This window comes from Trachemys scripta, chromosome 6 (assembly GCF_013100865.1).
Source record: "Trachemys scripta elegans isolate TJP31775 chromosome 6, CAS_Tse_1.0, whole genome shotgun sequence".
Lineage (NCBI taxonomy): Eukaryota > Metazoa > Chordata > Testudines > Emydidae > Trachemys > Trachemys scripta.
In genome coordinates, this window is record NC_048303.1 from 81148389 (window position 1) to 81169987 (window position 21599).

General features: G+C 40.2%; 1 protein-coding gene across 3 annotated transcripts in view; it reads right to left on the minus strand.

The window, feature by feature from the left end:
• The window catches only part of SPIN1 (spindlin 1), a 110840-nt gene that overhangs the window by 25261 nt on the left and 63980 nt on the right, over window positions 1–21599 (minus strand). For 2 of the 3 annotated variants that reach the window (XM_034773238.1, XM_034773237.1), the window contains exon 2: window positions 14974–15204. In XM_034773238.1, the coding sequence (XP_034629129.1) occupies window positions 14974–15025 (52 nt within the window). In that variant the 5' untranslated portion in view covers window positions 15026–15204. Of the gene's footprint in view, window positions 1–14027; window positions 14075–14973; window positions 15205–21599 lie in introns of all 3 variants that reach the window. The other variant, XM_034773239.1, reaches the window with a different exon arrangement.

Below are 21599 nucleotides of genomic sequence, written 5' to 3' on the forward strand. Positions count from 1 at the left end.
GGGGGGGGGGGGGGGGGGGGGGGGGGGGGGGGGGGGGGGGGGGGGGGGAGGTGTCAGTAATGAGGCCCTCAGGCCAATGTACTAGTCCTCATGTGTCCCTCGTGGTCATTTGAGTTTGAGACCCCTGATATAGAGAACACACTAGCTGTAGCTAAAAGATTAGATACACATCTACCCCGATATAATGCGACCCGATATAACACAAATTCAGATATAACGCGGTAAAGCAGTGCTCGGGGGGGCGGGGGGGGCGGTGCTGCGCACTCTGGCGGATCAAAGCAAGTTTGCTATAACGTGGTTTCACCTATAACACGATAAGATTTTTTGGCTCCTGAGAACAGCGTTATATCAGGGTAGAAATGTACTAATAATCCTTACAGATGTACATCAATGCAAAATACAAAAAAGTGTGCACACATGTAGGGTAGGGGAAGGAAAGCAAGTGTTAAAAAAACACACATCCAAGTGATTTGCAACCGCATTTTTGAACCTTTAGAAAAAGTTGATAGAGGTTTACCAACAAAAGTGGCATACTTGTTAAAAATATGCCCTTCTTCCCCCAACCGCCACAGGAACACCTCTTTTTTGTGAGATGGTAAGAACTAATCAATCAGTTATATGACAAACTGTTTTTTCCCTTTTACTAAAAAAAATGCTTAAAGTACCCAGGATCTTAAAACATCAATTCCCATAATTTTAAAATGACTGTAAGAAAATTGCCATATTCCCAGCTTGCTTGATGTATTTGTGAATTCCTAGTGGATGATGGTCCATATGCTTGAATGTGAAGCTATGTACTATGGACTTAGATTGAAAACTGCTCTAAAAAGGTGTGAAAGGACCCTATTTTCTGTTGTGGTTTTTTTTTCTATTGCAGTAGCATGTGGGAGCTCAATCAGGGATCATGTCCTGAAGCAGCTGGCACTGGCTAGGATGTATCAGAAAACAGGATACTGGGCTAGATGGACATTTGGTCTGACCCAGTATGCCCATTATTATGTTCTTAAATAAGTGCTAACACTGAATCCCAGCAATGGAACCAAGGGCCAGATATTCAGACAGACAAGCAACTTGGCTGCCTTTGCACGGGCAGGTACTGCACAAATAGGATAAGTGACCAATAAAATCAAGAGTAGATACAGCTGTTGAATTTTTCTCCTCACTGGAGTGATATTTGATGTTTAGAAAGTAATTTGTCCCTAAGCAGAATGATAGCTCTACGAGCAAAACAATAATATCCAATAGTCCTCCAATTACATCAAACATTGGTCTTTCAATTTTGCCCAATTCACTGTGGCAAGCTCACAATAAAAGTGTGTGAATAATAATCTTCTCTTTGTAGCACACATTCCAGGACAAATTTATTTAAAATACTTTTAAATTGCTCTGGTGATGTTTTGAGGTATATTTTATTTCTATGCAAGTCTTTTCTTTATGCAAATTTGCCCTTTAAAAGTACTTATGAATAAAAAAAAATTATGAAATAATTTAACAGGATCTTAATCCTATTCCACTGATCATCACTTAAGGAAGACCCAAAAATCTTGTACTGCCAGAGTGTCAAATAAATTGTGCAGAAGAAATAATTTCTATAAATATTAATCAAAAACTAATTCTCTAGCTACTTTTGGATTATTTTAGATACAAACCTATTTGCATAGGTTTGTATAACATACGATTTAGTGAGCCTGAGAAAAGCTTATAATGCTTGATGCATTTTACTGAAAAGCATCTTAAAAAATGGCACTACAGTCTTTTTTCCCTGCAAATATCATTTTAAACATTACTGAAAATTGGTTGGCTTTTGGAGAGCAAGGGAGTTGATAGTACCTGATGTTTGTGGGTAAAGGTTTTGATCAAGGCAGAGTTTTGCTGGAAGCTGATACCGTTTAGTTTTGTTTCTTTAGGCACCTTTGACAGAAGCGTGTTAGATAGGTTTTCTGTACATTCTACTAGAAATCAAACAAGCAAGTGTAGTGCAGTCAGATCCCGTACAAGCTTCCTCACACCATTCCCAACCTCAAATTAACTCTTAATTTCTAATCCTCTCTTCAGCAGAGAGACTTCCAAACACACTAAGTAGGGCAGCAGTTTTGTGGTGTGAACAATTTACGTCATTCACTGACGCTACTTTTGATTTGTGATCTAAACAGTATTTAGAGAATGAACAGTGAGTGGCTAATTCATTAAAAAAAAAATAAAAAAAAACCACTGATAGCAATTTCAATATCAGTATTTCACCAGACATTTAATAAGTGGAAAGATCAGTGTGTATGTTTTTCAGTATAAATAAAGTTTGGTCTCAGGCAGTAATTGGTATTAAAGCAGCCAACATTAATGAATTTATCACAAGGGAGCTGTCAGATTTTACAACGCATGAATGCTATTTCCATTAAATGTGAAAAGGTTTAGATTCACATCACTTGCTGCAGTTTCTGTACTACTTTGATAATTACACAAAACAGCATACTACTGTTCCACTTGAGATATTGCTTTCAGGATTAGCTTCCTCCAGCTACCTACATAAGCTTTCAGAATTTACTTTGCAACTGGAACGGTTAGAAAAAAAAAATCTCAGCTATTTATTATATATTCAGCAAAGTTAATAAAATCATACTGTGACAAGGGACACTCCTTCTGTCACCTGGGTGTTATACTGCAATCTTTTCTGGTCCTGGCGCCTCCTGTAGGTTGCTACCTGTAGGTGGCTCAGCCCTCCAGCCAAGTCACAGTCAAAAAGCAAATCTCTCCCAGGGGTAGCAAAAGTCCAACAAGCTACCTGCCCTCACTAGGGTTTTCAGCCCCGTCTCTTGGCCTTTTAAATCTCACCTTTCACTTGGGCTTCTAAAAGAGCCTTGTCCCCTTCTCGGGGCATAGGTCACTTTCCCAGTGGTGGGTGGAAGAACTCAGGCCTGCCCACTATTCCAAGTCCCAACCCGGGGACCCTATAAACAGCAGCCATGTACCGCTGCTCTGTTTGCTGCTGTTATTCCCTGGGCTTTTTCCCCCCATGTGGTCCTGTTCCTTTCACTGGTTACCTTAGGGTTTCCGTTTTCACGTCCTCTTTCCCAGGTCCTGTAAACGCGACCTATTAACACCTTTGGTCATTCCTTGCCTCTCTGGTCCCACCCATGAACTGACCTGATCAGGCCCTGCAACTCCTTTTATCTGACCCTGCTGTGCTCTGATAGAAGCAACCAATGCAGCCTTTCTAGGCAGGCCTGGGGGATCAATTTTAACTGCTCATTCCTGGGGTGGGGTGGGTGGGGCAGGAAAGCGGTGCCTCCAGCAGGGGGCCTCAAAGGACCTGGTACACCCCATCACATACCTCCCCCGACACCCAATCCCAAAGAAGGGATTTAGGGTTGTGGGCCTATCTGAAGGTTAATGTCCCGTCCTATGCAGTTTTTGCCCTGCTTGCTCAGGGTCTCCTGCATTGGCAATATTAGTACTTCTGCTACAAGCTTCCTTCATTTTTATTATGGTTGACCAAACAAGGAAAATTTGCCTGACATCCTCATTTCAGGAAACCTTGCATCCTGTTAGTTCACTGCCAAAATTTAAATGAATTACAGTGGTGTGCACAATTAAATAAGCCTAATTGTCAGTAGAAGCTCTTCCGGGGGCGGAGGAGAGAAGAGGATGAACATGTCCTCCTTTCTTCCTGGCATCCAGCTACCAGGGAGGAGGAGATTAAGGAATTACCCATTTGCCAGAAGATTCAGCAAACAAGTCCTTGGAGATAACTGAAGGAGCAAGAGAAACTGTTACTGTGCAAAGGGGATCCACAAGGGTACCTGAGGAGAAAAGCTTTGTGATCCAAGAAGTATTCCTTGGATTGAGTGCTTCCACTCTGGCGAACAGAGCACCAGGATAGGAAAAGTTAAAGTGAATTGTTTAGCATTCCCTCCTCTCTTTTTCCCATGACGCTATTGTGTCAGGTGGCTGGCTCTTGGGAGGTTCCATGATCCATGTTGTAAAACGCTCTGTTAGGCACCATTTCTACCAGTGGCTGACAGAGGAGAGCCTACATACACAATGCTGCAACAGGGAAAGCCCAGGTGAAGGGGACAAATTGGGAAGAGTATGGAGGCTGAAAAAGCAGTGTTGCAATTAGTTCACCTCTTCAGACTTCTTTACTGAATTCTTTTCTTCCATTCTGATATAGCAAAGGCAAACTGAGACTGCAAATCAGTCTGAGACACCATTAATTAATACTCTACAAAGTGAAGAATAAAATGTTGAGCCTAATGGGAGAAAGAGTAGAACCAAACAGGAAGACCTAAATTTTTGAAGTGACCATTGATTTTAAGTGCCCCAATTCTTAAATCCCTAAGGTGCCGGACTCTCAGAAGGAGGGTACTCTGTACTTTCTCAAAACTAGGTCCTTTAAGGCATTTCACTTTATACACCCAAAAGTTATTTGAAAGAATAGGTGAATGCTTCTGTATCTGGACTGACTACCTCTTCCTGCCTGACTGAGAATGGAATGCCCTTTGTCTATACTGGTGGCAGTTAACCTTCACTGAAAATTAACTGCCATTTCTTAGACTGCTGCTGACAACTATCATTGTGTCAAAAAACAGGTATTCTGCTATAGCCAACTGGAGGAAAAAACTAGATTTATTATCTGAGACAAAAATACTTTGATTTTGAAACAGTGATGTTACTTTTCTGGATGGCTAAGAGTATTAGAGCTGCATGAACGTATGATAGGTATGTAACTGCTGGGTTTAGCCATGCTCACGTACAGGTTGGCAGCAGCCCTTATGCAATGTTTTTTGCAATCCTAACGATGACTCTAGAAAGTCTCTCAGGAACTTATCGGTTTAGAAAATACTTCCAAAACTAGAAGAAATGAAGGACAAAAAGAAGAGGAGGAGGAATACATCAGCCTGACAGATATTCACTCGCAGGTAGGGGTAAGATCATGTCTAATTCTCCAGGAAAAATGTCAAACTTTCCAGGAAATAAATATCTGTCAATCCTGTAGCTGCTGGGAAGTGACAAGCAGTAGAAGAAAGAAAAAAAAAGAAAAGAAAAAAAAAAGGGGGGGTGGGAAAAGAATACCTCAGGAAGAGAGAAGAAATTATACAGAAAGAACTACCTGTACAATCTGGCAACCACAAAACTCAGACAATTCTCTGCTAAAAATGACAAAAGGACCATATGTGAGCATTAGTACACAATTGTTCTAATAAACTAATATGGCAGGCTGGAAACTGATTTACAGTCTTATGTGTTGTCTTCTAAACTGTCGGGGTCACAAGTCAGGTCACTTGTTTTTGAATCAAAATGGCTTCAGCCAGTAGATTACAGTTAATGCCAATTTTAATGACTATCCTCAATGTTCAATAATTGCCTAATTTATTAATGATGAACTCTCAGCATCAGATTAAGCAAGAGGGGTACATCTTCTCCCAATAGATGTTTGCTGCACTAGTTTTAAGAAAATACATGACAACATTATACATTTTAAGGTCAAAAGGATCACTATATAATCACCTAATCTTATCTTCTGCACAACACAGGCCATAGAACTTCATCCATTAATTTCTGCAGTGGAGGCAATTCTTATCTACCATGTAAACAAATTACCAAACTTAACTTGCAGCTGAAATAGAGTGCCTCTATTAGAAAGATGTCCAACCATGATTTCAGGACTTCAAATGCAAAACCATGCTCTGAAGTGCTCTAGGCTCTGTTTGCCAGAAGCTGGGAATGGGCAACAAGGGATGAATCACTTGATGATTACCTGTTCTGTTCATTCCCTCTGAAGTGTCTGGCATTGACCACTGTCAGAAGACAGGATGCTGGGCTAGATGGACCATTGGTCTGACCCAGTATGGCTGCTCTGATGTTCTTAAATGACAAATTTACCCTTTTCTTGGAAAGCTGTTCCAATGATTAATTGCCCTCACTTTCATGTGAGTCTTCTTTCCTATCCAACAATTTCATCTTATTATGCCTTGGTCTGCTAAATTAAAGGACCCCTTATAGGTAGGGCGACCAGAGAACAATTGTGAAAAAACAGGACAGGGAGTGGGGGGGTAATAGGCACCTATATAAGTCCCAAAAAGACTATCCCTTTAAAAACGGGACATCTGGTCACCCTACTTATAGGTCACATTCAACTCACCTTATTTAGCTTAAGTCTCATCATAAGGATTGTTTCCACTCCTCAGTTAATTTTTATAGCTTCTCTGAACCCATGCTAATTTTTTAACAACCTTTTCAAAGCATGAACACCAGAATTTGATCACAGTAGCTGGTGTTCTTCCAATATGAATAAAAATGAGGTGGGAGGATAAGATCTAGTTATAGGATCAGCTCAATTTAGTAACTATAGATAAATAAATTTTATCCTTCATTAAATAAATGTTTTGGATAAACTTTTTCCATAACTATCCTTATCTGTGTACACTTATGGCAGTTTTATTTACCTAAGAAAAAATTAAAATACTGTTTTTGTGCATTTTAATTGAACTGAATTTTCCTTCAAACGTAACTTGATGCAAATCATGAGTAAATAAATAGGACTGTAGTAAACAATAAATGCATCATTCACCATTTTCTAAACATTTATATATGAAACTAAAGAAATCAAAAGAAAATGTTACCATGTGACATTTCTAATGATTTAAACTTATGAAGTATGCATTTTTTTTTAAAGTTTTAAAAATGGCTGCTTTGTCCTATTCTGGAATAGCACAAAGCAGCCAGAGCATACAGGTCAGCTAAACTGGGTTTACAGCTGCTTTGTTCTGACAGTGCATCACAAGACAGCTGAGTGCACACTCCGTTTCCCCCATCTTCCAAATTACCTCTGCCTTTTACAACACACACACAAACTTCCCCGTCCTTCCTGCAACCCCTCTTGTGTGCAAGGTATATATCCTCCTCCTGTAATTTCCCCCTCCTTCTTGGCCTACCTATTGAGTAGATGTAGTGCCACAAAATAATTTTTGAAAATATATTTATGATTTTTTTTTTTAAAAATTCTAATGGAAATTTTATCTGTCAAAAAGAACACCTTTCTTTGAAAATGGTCACCATCTCCAATATTCTCAGTGAGACTAAAGCCACAAGTTACCCTCAGGGAAGATAGTTGCTTTCCATGCTGTGAGCAGGCTGAGACACACACAGAGACCCTTCTCAAAGTCGCCACCAGATGAGGGCAGTGGAAGTTGTGGAATTCTCTGTAGTAGAACACTGTAATCTTCAGCCTATGCTGAAGGAGAAACTTTACCCATTATTCTCGATAACAAACACTACCAATAATCCTAAAATAAGTTATTCAAATGTAGCATATGCACAAGATTTTAGTGAATTTTCACTTTAGAGGAAGTTTGACAAGTGTTACTCTGTCAATGAAATCAGGGGCAACAAAAAAATAATATTGGGTGTTACATTTCTTAAGGATTCATTTTTAAACTTCATTTTAATGCCTAAAGAAACAGATTTACTTGTAAATATTTGGAAAATTCATTTAGCATTCAGTAAATGCTGTAATTCTGGGGAAGGTATGCTGTATTTTTACCACATAACAGAGTTTGCATCCCTGCTTTGGAGTCCAAAACTGAACTCAAACTTAACCCTGGCATTACTATTAATGCCTCATAATTCCTCCAGAGTCCAACAGTTCTGTTAGCCTCTTGCCACAGAATACCACCAGGAACTTGTGTTCAATCAGTTACCTAGTGTGACTCCTGAAAATGAAAGTGTAGGGTTTTCCTTTCCCCATAAATGATTAGCTTGGTGGCGAAGTATGATTACTTACCTTGAAAAGTAACTGGAGTTTTTTGAGATGTATGGCTCCTATCTGTATTCCATTCATGGTGCACATATGCTCCATGCACTTAAGACTGGAAGATTTTTCATTAGAAGTATCTGTTGGTCTGTGCCTGCACCTTTCTCCTCATGCTCCCAGTCAAGCATATAAGGGGCAGTGCAAACACCGCCTGCCTTTTCAGCTCCTTCTCTTCTGTGAACAGCTTAGGGTAAGAATCTGAAGCAGAGGGTGGGTTATAGAATAAATATAGGGACTACGCATCTGGAAAACTCAGTTATTGTACAAGGTAAGTAATCCTTACTTTCTTTGCATGGTGGTCCCTATATGTGTTCACTCAAGGTGATTCAAAAGCAGTATTCACTCAGGTGGAGTATGTGAGGAACCCCTGCTGTACCACTGACTGAATGACTGCTCTGCTGTTGAAGCCTGCACCCGGGGTGTAATGTCTCAAAAGGTACGCATAATGCCTCATGTTGCTGCCTTACATATCTGGAGATGAGACACCTCTCACAATGAAGCTACAGAGTCTGCCTGGGCCCTAATTGAGTTTGGCCTCACACCCTGTTAGGCAGAGGTTACTATCAACTCATTGCAAAAGCAGGGGGCAGCTCAAAATCCATTTAGAGAAGTCTCTGAGAAGATCACCCAACATATAAAAGAAGAGGCCTAGGAGTCAAATAGTTAAGGGAATTTTCTGAGGGATTTGTACTTCTTATGTAGAAAGCCAAGGCTTGGACTTCCAAAGAATGAACTTCATAACCTTCCTGTTAGGACATGACTTCAAAACAGAGAACAGATTAAATGGATGATCTAGTTTAGATGGAATTCTGAAATCACCTTCAACTTAGCATGTAACCTTAAGGAAACTTTAGAGAGAGAGAGAGACAGACGGACTGACTTCCATAAGGGCTCCCAGCTCTCCAGGTTGAAGTGTTTGCAACAAGAAAGGCAACTTTCATAGATAGATGACTGAAGGAACATGAGGCTAAGGGCTCCAATGGGAGTTTTGCTGATGTAGATTGAAGTCCCATATTGTGATGGCTTTGAGCACCAGTGGAAAGGCACTTACAAGGCTTTTCAAGAACCTCACTATGACCGGATAGGAAAAGATGGAATAGTTGCCCACTGGGGGTGTGGGACTGAGAGAGAGAGAGAGAGAGAGAGTGCACGCAAGAGCACGAATAGTTGCCAAGTGTACTTATAAGGAGCAGAATGACAATCCCAACATTTTCAGAGAGAGGAGATAGTTCAGTAGTTGGCATCTCGCAAACTTACAGTGATAGCTGACAATGGTGGCACCATATAGAAAATCTCTTCCATTTTGCTGTGTACCACTTTCTTCTGGAGTCTTTCCAGCTGTTGATCATGATGGACTGTATAGCAGCAGAACACAATCTCAGAGTTAGCTATCCATCCATATACCAAGCAGTTAGATGGACAGATGCTGAATTCTGATGGAACACCATGCATGTGTCCTGGGTCAAGAAATCTGGTAGTAGTTTAATGTGGATGCATGGATGTGCAGCCATCTGGAGAATGCTGGTGAACTGTCTCTGACCCACAAGAGCCACAAGCATCACTGTTGCTTTGTCTTGCCTGATCTTCCTCAGGACTTGTGCTAAGAGTGGGATGGGTGGAAATGCATATATTAGCGATTCTGACCAGCAGACTAGAAATACATCCTGTGTCTCTGGAAAAGAGTCTGCTAAAGCTATTTGCCACAGTTTTCTGCACCCCAGGTAGATACACAACTGGGAGAATGATGTGGTGGGACGTACAAGTTCAAGATTGATGGCCTCTATGAAAATAGGTGAATTGCACTCTACCTCCCTACTTGTTGCTGTAACAGATTATCACGCTTTCTGACATGACTTGGAAATGTAGGCTTCCGATGAACAGCAGGAATCTTTTGTAAGTCTTGTGTACAGTATGTCGCTCTAAAAGGTTTATCTGCAACTTGGTCTCCTCCGGGGTCCAAGTACCTTGTGCTACACGCCAAGTATCCTGATCAGCTCCCCAACTCAATGGGGAGGCACCTAACCTTTTTTTGTGTGGGTGGGTGGAGGAAGAGATGAATGAAATTCAGACACCATCTCATGTTTTCCTACCAGGTGAGTGAGGCTAGACCTTGTGGGGGTAGAGACGCAACTTGTCCAGGCTGTGTCTGTCAGGGACAGACTTTCTATAACCAAGCTTGCAGACATTGAAGATGACATCTTGAATGGTATCACATAGATACATACATACATAAGGCTATGTGGGGAAAGACAGGACCTCACTAATGGCTGGGGGTTCACTTGGAACTCGTTATGAGTCCTGCCATAGCCCGTAACCTGTTGTCAGGTAGGCATGCCTTGGCCAAGACCAAATCCACAGTCACTTCAAAAATGTCCATAGTCTATGTGGTGGTTAAAGTAAACTTTTCTGTGTTTACCTGAAGTTCTAATGACTGTAGGAGGTTAAGTAAGAATAGAGTTGCTATCTGAACTTTCTGGCATAACTTCCCTTTCAGGAACCAGCCATGTAGGTAGACCACTGACATGCCCTGATGATGCAGGTGTACCACAACTATTGATAACACCTTTGTTAACACTATTGGCACTGGTGAGAGGCCAAAGGCAAGGACTCTGTATTGGTAATGGGTTAGGCTGATGGTAAATCTTAGTCTCTTATGTGCAGGGTGGAGATTTATGTTGAAATAAGCATTCTTCAGGTTGAGAGATATAAACCAATCTCCTTGGTCTAGCAAGAACATTAGGGAGGACACCGTGATCATTATGAACCTCAGGCAGTGGACAAAAGACATTCAGACATAGTGTAGGCCTCTGGCCTCCTTTTTGGGGGAGGGGGGGATGAGGAAATATCTCAAGTAGAATATTTTTCCTCTGTGCTGAGGTGCCATCAGCTCTACAGCTCCCAGTTGAAACAGGAAGTCTACTTCCTGTCTGAGCATCCTCTCTGTGTCAATGGGCAGAGCTGCTGGTACAGATAGTGGTCTTACTCTGCTTCAGGTGGCTGACGGTGTCAGTGATTGCCGAACCAATGATATTGTCAGGATCTCTCGACAGTGCTGGTCCAATTGCGTTGATGATTCCAGGTGTGCATAGATTGGGCCCGCCTCAATAGTCCATCTGGTCCCTGTTGCTGGGTAGTCAATGGGGCTTCAGTCTTTCAGCAGTGCCTATCTGGGCTGACTGCTTCTTGGTATTGTCAATCTCTTCTCCAGGCAACTCTCTACAATCAGTGGTGTCTGATGCATCCAATTGCTCCCTTCCCTTTTCAGTACTCAGGATAGACCCAAAGTCACTACTCCAGTAGGTGACAGTCTCAGATCACTTTTGGCTTTCTGTGCCAAGGGACAGGTACCAGATTCTCTTTGAGCTCCTGATAAACCTGTACTGGGGCACGGAGTCTCGCCCAACATAAGAATGGACTGGAAAAGTCCTTTTCTTAGATACGGACATAGAGGAGATTGCTTACATTTGTCCTTGTGAGGATGCTCATTCTTACCTTCTTTGTGTCTACCCTGTTTTCTGCTGGTCCCTAATTCTGCTTACAACAGTCCCAGAGTAGTCCTGGTCTACGCTAGGAAGGGGGTCGACCTAAGATACGCAACTTCAGCTATGCGAATAGCGTAGCTGAAGTCGGCGTATCTTAGGTCGACTTACCTGGCCATGAGGATGGCGGCGAGTCGACCGCTGCCGCTCCCCCATCAACTCCGCTTCTGCCTCTCACGACTGGAGTTCACGGGGAGCACGTTCGGGGATCGATTTATCGCGTCTAGATGAGACGCGATAAATAGATCCCTGATAGATTGATCATTACCCGCCGATCCAGTGGGTAGTGAAGACCTGCCCTGAGACAACTGTGTACCCAAGGCTGATACCTGGTGCCTCTGACTGATGTACCAGGGTCAGACTCTGGTCTCATCAAACAATTCATCAGGAAAGTATGAAGTCTGAACTCACGTGATTGAGGAGTTCAGCAAGAGAAACTCTGGCAGATATGACACTTCAGGGGATATGTGCTTCCCTGCGGCACTACATATTGGTGTCATGACCTTCACTGACTGGGAAGGCCTGGAGACAGACTACAGTGCTTAAAACCTGGGGCCCTGGGCATGATAGGTACCAAATACTGGTAGATGGCCAGGGCTGGGAGGAAACCCCCAAATTTTTCCAAAACTAACACTAAAACTAAGAATTAGGTAGAAAAGGAGAACTATTTACAAGTAATAAAACAAAAAATGCTAGCTAAAGCTGTAGACACTAGAGATGTTTCATCTCAGACCACAGATGGTAGAAAGGAACCGTAGAAGTGACTGGTCTGCACTGCCCCATATTCCCTCAGCTGGGAGCACAAGGAGAAGGGTGCAGGTGCAGACCAAGGACACCGCTAATGGAAAAAAAAAAAAAAGTCTGGTCCCAGGCACATGGAGCACATGCGCAACTCAAGTGGAATAGACGCAGAAACCACCACTTTGTTTATAATCATTTTGATTCAGGCCTATCCATTCTCCTCTTAAATCTTCATCAATGCATTTTACCTCTTCTCTTGCACTTATACGACATGAATGGTTTAGACATAGGCTTTGTTTGATTCCTGCTAGTTGGCCAGCCAAGCCTTCCATAATTTTTAGTTTTAATTCATAGACTGACATTTGAAAACTTTCACCCACTTGTCCCTCAGATGTGAAGATTCATTTCTGAAAGAAAAAGGGGAGCAATTCTCAAATCTCAGCCAATGAACAAAGTTTAATCAGATAATTGAACTGAACTGATACAAACAATCACCAAACTGATTTCTAGTTACCAGAAACATTTCCATGTTGAATGACAGTAGAAGTTGCAAAACACTATTTTGTAAGTACCAATTTAAAAAAAGAATTTATAGTTTGCCATAGCTGAAATTTATTTTATTATAGTTGAACACAGAGTCTTAGATCAGCTCTTTAAGAAACCGATTCATCTGTTTCTTTCTAACCCTCCCAACTTTGTAGGTAGCTTTCCTGTACCTAAGCAAAGCTATAAAACCAACTGTTTTTAAAAGTAACCAAAAAGTTTATAATTGCAAAAGAGAAACTAAGTGTTGTAGCATTACTATGAATTTGATCAGTAAAAATGCAAGTGAAGCAAAAGCACCCTTTCCAGAACTATTTCCCCCCAACATTAGTTTTTACTGTGTGACACTCATTGGACAATCATAACGCAGGTAAAGACATGCTAATGTGAACCATATATGAAATCAGATGCACAATATCCCTCAAATCTCATGGAAAAGAATGCCTTCAACAGCAGGTGTTCCTTTCAAAAGTTGTCACTAGCAATACAGAAGATTAGAGATTGTTGTATTACTACCAGACCTGAATACTTCACACACCACACTGGAAGACAATTATATTTCACAACCCAGAAGGAGTTAGTGTTGTGCTGGTTGCTTCTATGTGTCTAATATTTAAGAGATTAGGTTATTGAATATGACAGACTTGCAGCCTTTCATGGAGATTAAAGACTTTCTGTAATTTATTCAACAAATCTGAATGATGAGCTGGAAACACATTTGGAAGCATCAATATGGGCTGTATGGTTAGTTTCATATCAATTGAGCTTTCCCAGTTTCATATTAAATCACAGGAGCTTCACATAAATCTATTATGGTACATGCACCATACAGTGTACCTAAATACTCTTTTATCCCTTCCTTCAGCTCATTAGCTACGTTCTATGCTTTACAAAGTGAACATATGATTTTTCTCTGCCGGGAATGAAAGCTTAATAGAATGACCCTAAGCAGAAGGAGGTGTGGGGGTTAGGAACAAACAAAAAAACCTCAAAAAAACAGTTGTACCAAGCAAACTCTCTGTCTCAAAGATAAACTATTTTGCTTTTTTTAATTAAGGTTTAATCAAACAGATTAAAACAACAGAACTTCCAGCTTGTGGTTCAACAGTTTTCTAAAATGCCTGGATGTGGAGTTCGAGGTCCCAAAGCCATTCTCCCCCCAACTCACAAGAAATTACTCTTAGGGCTTGTCTATACTTGAAAGTTAGTTCAGATTATGGTAGGTGGAAATTTAAAGTACAATAGCTATTTCTGTATGACTCCATGTGTACATATAAGCCCTTACAGACATCCCCCCTTAGCACCCAGTGCAAGGGGAAAGCTGAATTAGTTAGCTTTTGTTCACAGAGACCCCAGGCACTTAATTAGTTTAAACCTTGTTAGTTTATACTTGCATTGTCTTAAATTCTTCTTGCCCTCAAAGCATGGAGTAAGTACTTGTCTGCAAGACAAAGTTGTACTGGTTTAATTATATGTGCAATTTTAAACAGCTTTAGTTAAATGGGTGCATAAGGCTGCGTGAACACTTATTTTCATATAGTTTAAGTTAGTCAGGAGTTGATTTAAACTCAACTGAAGTAAGACATTCAAACCAAGATAAGGATTGTCCACATAAAAGGTTGCACTGGTTTAACAAAAGATTTGTCTACAGGGGGAGGTATTCCTGAGTAACTTCGGGCATGGATGCTCTAGAAATAGATCAAGCTAATTTAGAGTAAGGCACTCTTATTGTGGAAGAAGAACACCCACATAGAGTTAATCAGGAATAGCTTTAACTTCACACACTACCTTAATCTGAATTAATTTCCGTACTTAGATGACTCCTAAATCTCATATAAACAAAGCCAAAAACAGCTTAGAGATGCTCCTTTACCGTTATTGGCTGATCAGCTTCTTCAGACTGCTGACATTTTATAGCAAGTTTTAAGGAGTACCTAATGAATATATCATGTTCCAGAGTTCTCTTTACTAGCACTGTGGGGAATCACTGATGAACTGCTTATATTCTGAAACCGACAGACACTAATCTTGTTGTGAAGCATTTTCCCCTTCCTTTCAAAATTTCATGTCTGTGTGCAATATGAAAGCTTCAGCAAAACTAAAATACAACAAGATATTTTTACATACAAGTCTCCACTGGATTTCTGACAAGCTGATGTCAGAACAACTACAACAAAATAAAGCCAAGGAAGTTGACAGGAGCAGAACACACACAATTTTAATACCAAGATGGAAAAGAACTGAAAGTTACTAAAAACTTCAAAAAACCATTACAGACACTTTTGTGTTTTAATATTTAATTCAGTATTTCACCACCCAATTTAAAAAAAGATCGCCTACCTGCATCAGCTCTGGATCGCTGACCTGGTGTCTTTCCGAATGGGGTCTTCATTCATCTGTGTTTAAGTGAGCAGCAAAGCTGCTGGACTAGGGTGAAAATCCAGTTCTCTCCAACTCTTAAAATTTCCTCTTAGCCTTAGAATGATAAAATTACTACTTGTTAATCCACCATTCAAACGAGAATTTGCTTGTCCCAAGATTAGCTGAAGAAGTATTTTCAATTATATTTCTCTGCAAAACAAAAAGAGATTTTAGTATAAGCATTCAAATTTGAAGTGTGGTCAAGATGAGCGATGTAAAAATTAAAAACTAAAATTATATTAGCAAAAATGTTAATTTTCATGCTCAGGGAAGTTTTACTTTTTATTTTAATGTTTTAGCACTGTGTACAGTAAAAACAATGGAATAACCTGGCACAAAACCAGTTTGGACCTACAATATCTGGTAGGGTTTGTCCCTTAAGTTAATTTCTGTATACGATACAGTGTCATTTTATAGGCCAGTATTTAGAAATATGGATCAGAATGATCTGAAAGCAACACGGAATAAAATGATTAGGTGCCAATAAACTAACAGTTTGTTTTCAGCCAGGGTAGTACAGGGTGTTAATTTTTAATTCTTAAAATGTAGATGATTGTATGAAAGTCTTTGTTTTAGAATATGAAACTACACATCACTGTATTTGCATAGAGGTATTGGCAGTAATCAAATACTTCTGTTAGCTGATAAAACACCAGATTTACTTCTCAGTAGAGGAAACCAGCTCTACAGAAAACAGTGATTTGAGACTTTAGAACACATTACTGAAAAAATAATTCAACTATGACAAAAGGGAGAAGAGTTCTTCAGTGTGTGAAATTAATAATCACAAATTTAAAGAAATTTTGCAGAAAGGTTAGGTATTTGAGTAAAGTAATTTGTAAAGACAAGTGAAGAGAATTAAAACTTCTGAAACATTTAATCTCATTAAATGTATCTAGATCAGTTGCTACATGAGCTCTTCATAGAAATCTGCATGGAGCCCTCTTATCAAGCATTTTTTTCCCCTGAGAGTTGGCAACATCTTTGCTAAAACAGTTCCTGCTAACCAAACAGAACAAGAGAAATCACAGTAACTGATCTGAAACAACGTAAAGCTTTTTTAGCTTTATTCGCTTTTTCACACCACAAACATCTGCTGTCCTGGCTTAATTAGGCTTGGTCCACACTGGGGCGGGGGATCGATCTAGGAAACGCAACTTCAGCTACGAGAATAGCGTAGCTGAAGTCGATGTTTCCTAGATCGAACTAAGTTCACTTACTGCGGGTCCACGGGGCGCAGGCAAGCTCCCCCGTCGACAGCGCTTCCTCCTCTTGGCGAGCAGGAGTTCCGCAGTCGACAGGGGAGCGCTTCTGGGATCGATTTATCGTGTCCAGATGAGACGCGATAAATCGATCCCAGAAGATCAATCTCTACCCGCTGAATCAGGCGGGTAGTGTGGACCTAGCCTTAGTGTTTACCAATAGCTTTACAATTTCATGAGGTCATGGTAAATTGAGACAAGGAAGTTAAATCTAAAGGAAATAAAAAGCGTATTAAATTGGTTTGTTCAATGAAACCAGGGGTTAACATTTTAGAATACCTGATTTCTTGCAGTGTGTAGGGAAATGGGCAAAAGAAACATCAAACTGGTGGTAAGAAGTCAAAATCATTCATTTTTAAATTAAGAAATTTACAGCCCCTTAGATTACCTGACATTCTTACGACTCCATGATTTTCATCCTTCAGAGATCAAAATCCCACCCAGTATATTAAAACTATTGAGAGTAAAACTATGTTGTAGTCTATTAAAAAATGTAGATACTCGAAATGTTTAAATTTTCCATTGACTCAAGAGTGAACAAGACATGTGGATCGACATTTTGCTGACAAAGGAAGCTTTCTTGGTTTGGAAAAACATTTAGTAGAAAAATCTATCAAGATAAATTCTTATTTAGCTAGCTTGTTCTGCTGCTACCTGTGGATATGAGTCAAAAAAACAAGACTGATATCAACGTGGACAAAATCAAGATCTAGAATACTTCAGTGTAGCCATACAAATATAATAATTATCTCCAATGCCATTTTGACTTAAGTCTGTCTTGCACAGTTTATTTGTAATTTCTGCTCTAAGGCCTTGGCTACACTCGGGACTTAGCGCTGTGAAGCGCGAGTATAGTCGCGCCGCCAACGCTGAGAGAGAGCTCTTGCAGCGCTGTATGTACTCCACCTCTCCGAGGGGAATAGCTTGCAGCACTGCGAGCAAGCGTGCAGCGCTGCAGGCTCTGATTACACTGGCGCTTTACAGCGCTGTACTCGCTGCGCTCAGGGGGGTGTTTTTTCACACCCCTGAGCGCAGCAAGTTGCAGCGCTGTACACCGCCAGTGTAGCCAAGGCCTAAGCTAGAGCTCTTCCAAGTCCTTGCAGTGCAGCTGCCTAGCACAAGTTATCCCTGCCACTCCTTCCTTAACACTCATATTGGACAAAAAAATCACTCCACTACTTCTGTATTGGATCTTTAAAACCCCAGTATGTCAACATTGGAAAAAACACATGGGCTGCATTTAAAAATGATATTATAATCAGTTAACTATACATCTATGAACAAATTAAAACTTTTCTAGATTCAGAAGCAAACTAAACAGTACTTGTGTGCGGGGGTCTAACTGACCCCAGGAACACACACATTTATTTAAAAAAATATATTATGCAGCTTTCAGCATTTAACTGACCCCACATTTAGACAATGGAAATTGCAATATAAATGGCACAAACACAGCAAAGTGGCAGTGACTAGCCTACTACTTTGGACAAATGGAGCAAATAGGTGACATATGTACTGAACATATTAAGTTTTTACACTTCACACATTCTTGATGCATTTTTCTGTCTTGTTCTCTGGAGCAGATGTAACATCTTTCCTGTTTCTTAGGCGCTGGATCAGTACTATACCTGGTTTCACCATTTCTGTACCCAGGTCCCTGAGAAACATCCAGCTCTTACTCAAAGATTATTTTGATTTTGTTGAATTGCAAATCGCATAATATATGCATTCAGACAGTCAACGTACATGTGCAATGTAATAGCCAGTCTGCAGGGTCTGCCAGCCGCCTGGTATGGCTGGGCAGCTGCAGGGGGCTGGGAGCTTGGCGGTGGGGGGAGGAGGCGGGGACGACAGCTGGGAGCTCCAGCCCCGGGGCAGAAAATTTCACAGAGGTCAATGGAAATCACAGATTTTTATATCTAGTTTGTTTTAATGGGGTCCTGATCTCACTTTCTGGAATATTGCATTCATTTCTGTATATACACTATCTAAAGAAAAGGCAAAACTAGGAAGAGATCAGGGGAGGAAAGAGGATAGAAATGTGGAGAAATCAGAAACAAAAAGATCTGAAATGTTTAATTTAAACAACAAGGCATGGTAAGAGACTTATACAACACCCCTATCTGCCTTCTCTCATAGAACTATGACAAGATAACATTAAATTAAAGTGAAAAAAGGAAGTATTCTGTACATAATGCATAGTTAGCCTATGGAACTCATGGCCACAAGATATCACTGAAGCCAAGAGCTTTGATGATTTCAAGAAAAAAGAAGATTAGGTGTTTACATTGATAAACACTTGAAGCAATATATAACCCCACACTTCCAAAAATAAGACAATACCGACTGTTATGAAGAAGTTTCACCTATAGACAGGTTATTCTATACTTGTCCACCATTAGACTTCTTGCTTCTTTCTTTGAAGCATCTGGTACTGGGCACAATATTCAATTAGCTAAACCCTGGGCCTGATCAATATGGCATTTTTCTTAAGTTTCTAAATTTGTATTCCTCCATGCAAGCTAGCCATCTGTTTAACAAGTCTTCATGTTAATTACACGGTTGGGTCTGGTTTTCTTTCAGACTTAAAATATTATAGTAGCAATTGCAGTTTTTAGCATAAAACAGCAAAAAATGACAGATGGATACAAAATGTACTGTTACGATGTGTACAACCCACTGTCAATTTTTTCTTATCGTTTTAGGAAGAACCACCAGGAGGTTGCATGCAAAACGTTACATTATAAAAGTAATTTAATGCCCAAAAATGTTGGCAAACTTCAAAATTTAGAAAACCTACTTGCAATAGTCCTTGAGTTTAAATATTGATTCAACAGTTAACCAGTAATATTAAAGACAGTCATATCCAAAGAACTCTAAGCTACAAAAAGTATACTAATGTAAAGTAACCCTTAAATATGGAATGAATTTGATGTACATTGAAAGTGTACTAGTAGCACTACAAAATAGCAGCACATTAGCATGGGCAGGTGGTCTGCAAGTTTGCTTGCAGTTTGTTAAGGCACTGTTCTTCTTGAGCTACATACACAATGACTCCCTGTCACCATCTTGGGCTTCAAGAGAAGGCTGGAAATTTTGCCAAACTATTTGGTCATACACTGTTGACAAACGTCCTCTAGGAACTAAAATGAAAACAGATTTAGTCATCTCATTTGTAACCAAATTAGGATTTAAATTCATACCTCCAGAGGTAAAAGACCACTATATTAACCTGGCTAGTATTGAACTACGGAAGAATTTTCAAAAAGGTGTCAAATTAGTAATTTAAATTAATATCTAATGTTGCCATGTATAGTTTAAGATTAGAGCTTTTACTCTTCTGATAGATTGTTTCAAAATATTACCTCTCAAAAAATACAAATATTTGCACTGGTCAATAACTGAACATCACGGTGGCTCACTGGAGTAAAAATATAAAACTCCAGTAAGCAGGCTGCAACTGGTCTACCTAACCTACACAATATTCCCAGATTATTATTTAAATAGCTAAAGAGACAATTTGATGGGTTATACAGATCGCATTTTACTGCTGTGGGGTTTTTTTGCTGATCATCGCATGTAGCATAGTTATCCAACAGTACCTGTAATTGTGCTCAACAAATACAAAGTCAAAGTGCAAAACAAGACTTTGATAATGGCCAGAAGGGAACCATTAGTTTGTTTCACAGAGTTTACCATTCTCACATTGAAACACAAGATAGCAATATTTTGGTAAAGAAGGCACATATGACCAAGTATAATATTTTGTTGTAAACTGGTGCCACAGAGTTTTCCTTAGCAGTACCTGTAGGGGTGGACCTGAGGTCCACATGTGGCAAAGCGAGGGTATACTGGGCAGAGTCCTGCCCCATCCCTTCCTCAGCTCCTTTGCATTGGAAATGGATAGGAGATTCTGGGGAAAGAAGATGGTAATAGTTGTCTTTTACAACAAACCAAAGGAATCTGCTGACCAGGATGAATTATCACATGGAAGTAAGCATCGTACAAGTTGAAGTAGAATACAATTCTCCAGGATCTAGGGAAGAGATAATCATAGCTAAGGACACTAACTGGAACTTCGTCACCTTGATGTACTTGTTGAGGTTCTCAAAGTCTAAGATGGGTCAAGATCACCTCTGATTTTGGGTATCAGGAAGTAATGGGAACCTCCCCCCTTCTGGTGCCTGATCATGCAAAAAGGCACAGTATGTCTCTGGCCATAGCAAAGGCCTCCAGAGTGATTGGAGCAGACATAGGCTGTGGACCTACAGGAATTAAGGACTGCTCTGTCAGATGATGAGGTAGCTAGTTTCAACAGTCCCTGAATGGTGCCACAGTTGACAGCTCAGATCTGTCTGAATAAGATGGAATCGGCGAGCCTAACAGAAAATTCTACCATCAGTACCAGACGAACCTTCTGTGGAGGAGTTCTGGACTCTGGACTTTGAAGAACTAAATACTGAATTCTTCTTATGCTTTGAGGTCAGGACAGTACAGAAATTCTGGACCTTGAAGATGACAGATCTGGTGGTAGTGATTTCCTCTGGCTCTGCTCTGGGGAATCACTTTGACAAGAAGCCTTTCAAGAGCTTCCCTTCGATGATTAAGAGGGTTCTGAGGTTGGTCTCAGGATTGCCTCCATTAGGATGTAGCTAAGATACTCCTCCCTCAGTTTCTTTGTCCTGGGTCTTAAAACCACAGGAAATAGAGCACCTGTCTCTAGCATGGCTCTCATCCTTGCACTTCCAACAGTGACACTGACTGGGTAAAGGTTTTCTCCAGACCACCCAAGGCTTGAACCCTTTGGCATAGGCCTTCCCAGCACCAGGTAGGGATCAGTGGCCTGCTAAGCAAACTTCAGCACACGTAGTGATGGAAATTTCTCAACTCCGGAGGGAGGACTGACTTACCAATGACCTTTTCTAAAAGTTGCAAAAAAGTATCAATTGTGACTACATGCACATAGACATACAGCTGTCCACTAAGAAATGGACAGGGATCATTACATGGATTAAGGTAACTCCTCATTTGCTGGATTTTACCTAGCAACCAAGAAGTTTTTTTGATTATTAAAAAGAAAAAAGCTGTAAATAAAATTAGTTCACAGCTATGAAAATTGAGCTGAATGCCATCAATCAGATCAGACTTAAGAATGTTTAATATTGTGTATAACAAATAATTCTGATCAGTTTTGAATGAATGACGAACATTTTTCTTTATATCTACATACCAGTTAAAATTTGGATCAAAGATTAATATATTTAAAGAAATCTGATACCTGAT